Source organism: Cydia amplana, chromosome 21 (genome assembly GCF_948474715.1).
Source record: "Cydia amplana chromosome 21, ilCydAmpl1.1, whole genome shotgun sequence".
Taxonomy (NCBI): domain Eukaryota; kingdom Metazoa; phylum Arthropoda; class Insecta; order Lepidoptera; family Tortricidae; genus Cydia; species Cydia amplana.
Window position 1 is genome coordinate 494,760 of NC_086089.1, and position 7,911 is coordinate 502,670.

Below are 7,911 nucleotides of genomic sequence, written 5' to 3' on the forward strand. Positions count from 1 at the left end.
CAAAAAAATTTTTATTTAGTCATAGAATTTGGTCACAAAATTTCACGAAAATCGGTTAAGAATTGCGACCTGTAGAGGAGAACATCCGGACATACAAAAGCAAAATGCCCGAGTCTAAACGTAGACCTTCGCTACGCTTCGGTCAATTAAGTCCGACTTACGCTTGACTGCACATTTATAATAGGTTTCCCTGTCATCTATATAGGTAAAGAACTGTGAACTATTATGTGTATTTTTTCCATAATTTTAGACCCAGTAGTTTCGGAGATAAGGGGGGGAATGGTAATTTTTTGCCTATTTTCTTGAATTATTCCTAAATCGTTTATCCTAAAATTATAAAACAATGTATATTTTAGATTCTCACAATGAGCTCTTTCATTTGATATTTATGTAACATGATATAGTTTGAAAAACTTTTTTTTTTAATTTTCTCATTTACCCCCCAAAAGTGGCCTCCATATTTAAAATTCATTTGTTTACGTTACATGTGCGTCTTTGGGTCACAAACTTACATATATGTAACAAATTTCAACTTAATTGGTCCAGTAGTTTCGGAGAAAATAGGCTGTGACAGACAGACGGACAGACGCACGAGTGATCTGATAAGGGTTCCGTTTTTTCCTTTTTAGGTACGGAACCCTAAAAAGGATGATGATCGTAACAGTCTAATGATGGACCTTACACGGAGAGAAAAAGTATTGTTCGAATTAAAAACATGATTTCTAAAAGACGGGATTATCAAACTTTATTAATTTTTAATTTTTTTTTCTAGGCGATAGAAAATAATATAATTTCAAGTAAGTTTTATTAATTTCATAGTATAGGAAATACAAAACGGTTTTACTTAATCGTGAAATTAATATTCTTTACTCGGAATAACAGATTTGTATAAATTCTATAAAACTTTCCTTGAGTTTATAAATGGTGTACTAGTTACAGTACGTAAAGATTACTAGATAATACAAATGGGATTTATTAAAATCGGTGGCTACAAATGAGTATTAATAATTATAAGTCAATTCTGATTTCTATACTTGGTAGTCTTGTAATAACAAGTCCCTTTCTTATTCTTATGACTTTTATTCTTATTTCCGTAAATAGTAAATAGCTTTATAGATATTAGTAAAGTGTACTAAATGTACTAATAACAAGATTCCTAAACGCACTAGCCGCCCCTCCCCCCGCACGCGTACTCCGTATCCATCTTTGACTCGTCCATTTTGCTTGTAACCTCGTCGGCGAAAGGAGCTAGCTCATCGGAGAAATTATGTTTGGTGCATGTGGTGTGTCGTTGAATGGAACTATGACTAAGTCTAGTTTTAACTACGTTGAACATATAACAAAGAAACCTGTAAAATTGGGCCAGCGACTTGTAAGTAACCATAATTGCAATTTACAGATGCACCCGTACCTGATCCTGATCCAATCCATTCAAGCGCGATTGGAGCGTGCCACGCAAATTTAGATCACGTAAGAAGTGATCGTTCCTTACGGGATCTAAATATGTCTGGTACGTTTCGATAGCGTTTGGATCGCTTGGATCAGGCTCAGGTGCGGACGCATCTGTACATTGCAATTATGGTTACTTGAAATCAAATCGCAGCTTACTGAATCCCATGAATTATTGTATAGATTTGTAATTTCTAGTAAAAATATTACTGAAAATAAGAGTGCTGCTTTATTGTTTCCAAGCAAACTATTGTGAATTTTAGTCACAGGATTAGTAAAACCAAGAAACAAAACACTAGATAAAACTTCTCAGCTTTAAAAATTCCATGACTTTTTTTGTAATTTCTAGTAAAGTTTACTTGTTTTTAGTAAACAGTATTGTTGTTCCAAAAAGGACAATTTTTTTGGTGGTAGTAAATACAATTAGTAAAACTGGTTCATAACCGTTAGTATAATCTATTTGTCATGGGATTCACTAAAATTTTACTAATGATTAATATTTTTTACTTGATTCTACAAAAAAAAAAATCTCTCCGTGTAGCCTACATAACCCATGGGTTTCGAAAAAAGAAAAGTCAAAAATTGTTCCCGCATTTCTACTCATAAAAGCTTTGTTATGATCCTGGGTTACCACATACAATGGCTTAACGGGAGCCCGCGCGGCCTTAACGTAATAGCCGCGATGACAGACGATAAAAAGTTGACTATCATAATTATACACTGAGTTGTAAGCCTAACGCGTGCTTTTAAAAAATCAATCCTTCTTAAACCTATTACTACCTATTTAACTTGTATCAACATTCAAATTTTAAATTAAGTCGAACATTGTCGTTTGATCGCTAAATTTGTACGTAAACAGACAAATCGTATCCGTATCTCTTCATTATCATAATAAAACATTGCCCGCGATGTTCCTAGATCTACGAATAGTGTTTATGTTGTAAACAAGACGTTTCCGTTAGTTTATATGCGATTTATTCCTCTGAAGCGAATAATCTCTAGGTACTTATGTTCGATTTCACAGCGATCCATTCGCGATTCATTATTTATATAAGCATTTATTGACGCAATAAAATTACACAAGATATTTTTTTATCACCAACTTCCTTATTTATAAAGAACTTAACCAAGCTAAAAAACAAAGAAAACCAAGTTAAAAATCAGAAAAACTTTATTAAACTATCGCGGAACAAACAGCCAAAAACTAAAAACTTCGAGATGCACGGACGTGCCACTTACTGAAAAGTTTGTTCCGAATTGAATGTAAGAACTTCGATGCGCTTCACTCGCTTGTTCGATAACAGTGTTATTAAATCTAGCTCATCAATTTCAACCTACTTCCAATAGTCATATCGATAAGAAAGAAGAATAAGAAAATTCGAAAAAATCATGAAATACAATTAGCAAAGGTTTGACATATAAGTTGTTTGAGATATCGGCAACCATCGAGCTGATATTTGGAGACAAAAGTGGTTAATTAAATGTTAACAAACTTCATCAAATTTAGGCTTAAAGTTTTGTTTTCATTGAGTCCAATACTTTGAAGGCGTAAACTACAGGCGGCAATGAAAGAACGGTATTCATATCTAAATTTTAGACCGATCTTTCTTTCTTCCAGATATACTGGCGTACTAAATCTCGTCAACGACAACGATATCATTTCGTTACTGGCGCTGGTGTCCCATATTATGTGCTACGTGAATTCAGCCATCAACCCCGTCATTTATAATTTCATGAGTGGTAAGTTTTATGAAAATATACTAGTTTAAATAGCTGCAGAAACTATTATTTTTATCCGACAACGAAACGGAGGGGCAATGTGTCTATCAGTCTTTATATGTATGACTGTACCTATGTGTGTTCCTTTGTGGCTCTGTATAGACCAAACGCGTGGGCTGATTTTGATGATTCTTACGTCAATCGATTTTCCTAGTTATCCAAGTGTCACTAAATGAATAAAAGTAAAAGAAAACAACCTGTTGGTACTCAGACGCGATATTGTGAAAAAAAAAACCGGCCAAGTGAGAGTCGGACTCGCGCACGGAGGGTTCCGCACCATCAACAAAAAATAGAGCAAAACAAGCAAAAAAAAAACAAGCAAAAAAACGGTCACCCATCCAAGTACTGACCCCGCCCGACGTTGCTTAACTTCGGTCAAAAATCACGTTTGTTTTATGGGAGCCCCACTTAAATCTTTATTTTATTCTGTTTTTAGTATTTGTTGTTATAGCGGCAACAGAAATCTATCTATAGCAGCTATCACGGTTCGTGAGATACAGCCTGGTGACAGACGGACGGACGGACGGACGGACAGCGGAGTCTTAGTAATATTAGGGTCCCGTTTTTACCCTTTGGGTACGGAACCCTAAAAAACCGTGGTATCATGTCAAGTGGGATATAATTTTGTAGGGATTTGAAAAGTTATATTTAGTTTACATTAATCGTTTTTAGGGTTCCGTACCCAAAGGGTAAAAACGGGACCCTATTACTAAGACTCCGCTGTCCGTCCGTCTCCGTCCGTCCGTCTGTCACCAGGCTGTATCTCACGAACCGTGATAGCTAGACAGTTGAAATTTTTAACAGATGATGTATTTATGTTGCCGCTATAATAACAAATACTAAAAACAGAATAAAATAAAGATTTAAGTGGGGCTCCCATACAACAAACGTGATTTTTGACCGAAGTTAAGCAACGTCGGGCGGGGTCAGTACTTGGATGGGTGACCGTTTTTTTGCTTGTTTTGCTCTATTTTTTGTTGATGCTGCGGAACCCTCCGTGCGCGAGTCCGACTCGCACTTGGCCGGTTTTTTAATTCTTAATGACCATTTACTCTCTCTAAACAATTTAATGTTCAGCTATCGCTGTCGGGTTTATATTATTTTTTTAAAAGTACCTGTTCTAGCGGTCGATTGTGTGATATAGTATTTCAGTCGTCGTAGCGTAAAAAATACCGAGTCGAATTTAGTGAATAAGATACCGATTCGTTTGTTCTCCGATGACAAAGGATAAAAAAATATTGATTTAAAGACAAAACTGAGGACTTCTTTACGAAAATACCCAAACCAGAGATAATTTTTCTTTGTTTCCTAAAATAGAAATAAATTTTAAGTTACCTGTCCTTTGATCTAACGGAAATTGTTTGGGGCGATTACGAGGGAGTAGAGACCTTACAAATTGCTTAGGCATAAGCACAGAATAAATAATAGTACTAAGTACAGAAGACTCACCCTCTAACAAAACACGTCTGTTACGATCAGCACAGATATGGCCGCTAGGTGGCGACAGCGCCACGCGCGGCTTATGGCTTTCCCCAGAATTGGGGCCGAACGGATGTACTTTTAGCTACCTGTAGCAAAGCGACGAAATCGCGGAGTGAGACACGCCTGGCATAAGTAAATCAAAGGGCACTGGCAATGAAGAACGTAAAACAAAATAAACCGGGACAAGTGCGAGTCGGACTCGCCCACCGAGGGTTCCGTACAATTTTAACTTATTTTATATTTTTTACATTGTTTTCAGAATTTTCCCTGCATTTGTAGTGTAAGACGATATTACTTGCCAAATTTTAACAATGTTCTCGCCTAATTTAATTTATGTATTTGAATGAGAAAAAAAAACAATGTCATCTCGAAGGATTTTAGAACACTAATAAATTGGCATCAAAGATAAACACAGACGTTCAAGATAGCCCAGAAGAAAAGATGTCTCGTCAGATTAGAGCCAGACATAATAAAATAAGAGTAATTCGCATAATGTAATGAAGGCCTTCTGTAAGGGCAGCCTATTCAAGATCAAAGTATTTGACCCGTTTAATTCGGCCATTATTTTTACGAGTACGAAATGTACCTAAATGAATTTTATTAGTAACTTGCACACAGATCTAGTATGTTCGGTTATGCGGTTGTGGTACTTGTAGTAGCACAACCATTTATGCTAAAAATATAATATCCATGCTTGCTTAGGTGTAGGGATCCATTGTAGAACCAGGTACCTAATTGGAGAACGGACAAACTCTTAACAAATAATTATGTGACTCCTTCTGGTTCTAAATCGTACGGTACAGATGTAGTACATAATTATTTTCCATCGGATTTTCACGTAAGCTTACAAACGTGTCTATTTCAGTCAGTCTCGGTACAAAAAGTACTGACATTGACTGAAATAGAATGACAAATACGAACGTTTACGAGAAAATACGATAGAAAACAATTATGAACTACTTACATCTGTACACCCACAGACAAGACATCCTCTAGACTGAGCATAGTAACGCTGCCCCCTCTGCCACTATACAGTGTGTGGCCTGTAACACGGGCGAAAAATTAAAACGTAGATTCTACTCCTCAAACTAGACAATGTTTGTTCAGCGACTTTTAAAAATAACTTGTGGTTTGTATTTTAAAACACTTTAAAATTTATTCGAACACGCAATGTATTACGAAATTAATTATGCCTGTACGGTGACAAGACTGACAGGCAATGTCAATTAGACGGAATTTAAAGTGAAAATATTATTTAGTTTGCTTGAAAAAGGGACAATTTTAAGACTACATCATTTCAAAAAGTTGTTGAACAAAAGTTTTATTGTTTGAGGAGTAGAATCTATGTTTTAATTATTCGCCCGTATTACAGCCCACACACTGTATACGGTAGTTTTACTCCATCTTCGAGTCAAAGTGTCAGAATCCCGTGCCGTGATTGGTCCGTGTCTTTGAACGGATCAATCACGGCACGGGATTCGCTCACCTCGTCCCCCCGCACCCCCGTATTTTTGGCAGCATCGGTTTCATGAAATAATTGCACTAAACTCCGTCTAGAGGATTCCTAGTCTATGTGTAAACCTGTCGAATCTAGATCCGGATAATTTAATTCTGGTTGAATTCGGATTAAACACGTGCTTACCATCACTAATCAACACAGTAGGTACATTTAGACGTGAGCGTGGAAACATTGCCGAGTGACTTGAATTTTAAAATTGTTTGAATTCTACGAGTAGTCTTGATTGCTCAGCTCAGGTGCCGATTACGTGCATAAAATCACGGATGGCTTTGGTAGATGGAAGGGACAAGGTGCCCTGACAAAGGTTGACAAGCCTGAAAAATCAACCTAAATTGGAAAGGGTTTAATTAGATAAACGCACCCTTCTCGAACCTTAGAAACGTAGACAGAGTAAAACCCTTTATCTCTACCTGACATAAATCGTTTTTATGACCATTGATAAATAGTTATTTGTACAACAAGAGATCAAAGTTTGATATTTCTTCGAGTGCTTATTTTGAGTCCCGTGCAAGCGAAAGATTCTATACGCTCGTGAATCTAATTTAGAATCTTGAGCGTAGTAAGGGATGTTAGTAACTTTGATCTCGTGTAGTTCACAAAACTTTTCACCTCAGCAGTGAGAACATATTAGAAAACCCGAAAAATGTATTCCTTCTTCATCACTTACCTCTATTCACTCATGTTTTCTTAAGATATACCAACAATTAAGTTTTCACCTCAGCAGCTCGAACAAGGGTCCTTTGCTACTTAAAAACAGTGAGAAAAATGGCATTTTGCTCACTGAGTGAGCAAAATCGCATTCTGCTCATTTTGTCTCACTCAGTGAGCAAACTGCGATTTTGCTCATAGTTTTTAAGTAGCAAAGTACCCTTGTTCGAGCTGCTGAGGTGAAAACAATTTTTAGTGTTCCGTACAAAACTTTGTTCACGGAACACTTATGGGATCACTTCGGTCTTGCAAATCAGTTAAATGCATTTTTTTATTCCAGAAAAGTTCCGGCGTGAGTTCAAACGCGCGTTCTGCTGTTCCACTGGCTCTGTGCATGAGCACTCCACGACCCTCACCTTCACCGCCAAGTCCAAGCCGTCGCTTGAGATGCAGACTCTCACGCAGAGACCGATCGTCTGTGAATTGACGAACGGATATTCGTAGAAGGATGTGCTTATTAACAAGATCTTCATCATTTTCACGTTCAACGAAACGGGAGTTAAGCTCACAACACTCGATTGTTCGAGTCGACTACCGCGAAAACCGAAGTTCGCAAATTGCGGGAAATTTTCTCTGTCGCTAAAATTATGGCATCATTGGAGTAAAAGAGAAAGATCCCCGCAATTTGTGAATTTTGGTTTTTGCGGTAGCCCCTCTGAGCTTGCTGACTGCTCTTAATAGTAATTCCTTAGTGTAGTGGAAATTTCAATTTCAATAGTTATTAATAACATCTCAATCGCTTATTACTTTGCGCCTGAGAACTGATAACTATAGTTATTTGTACAACAAGAGATCAAAGTTTGATATTTCTTCGAGTGCTTATTTTGAGTCCCGTGCAAGCGAAAGATTCTATAGTAATCTAGAATCTTGAGCGTAGTAAGGGACTCAAAAGCGCACGAGATGTAAATAACTTTGATCTCGTGTAGTTCACAATACTTTTCACCTCAGCAGTGAGAACATATTAGACAACCTGA

General features: G+C 37.0%; 1 protein-coding gene across 1 annotated transcript in view; it reads left to right on the plus strand.

Annotated features, from left to right (window-relative positions):
* Window positions 1-7,383, plus strand: part of LOC134658147 (orexin receptor type 2-like) — a 31,154-nt gene extending 23,771 nt beyond the window's left edge. The window contains exons 6-7 of the mRNA XM_063513756.1: window positions 3,068-3,189; window positions 7,218-7,383. Coding sequence (XP_063369826.1) covers window positions 3,068-3,189; window positions 7,218-7,381 — 286 coding nt within the window. The 3' untranslated portion in view covers window positions 7,382-7,383. The remainder of the gene's footprint in view (window positions 1-3,067; window positions 3,190-7,217) is intronic.
* The last annotated feature ends 528 nt before the right edge of the window (window positions 7,384-7,911 follow it).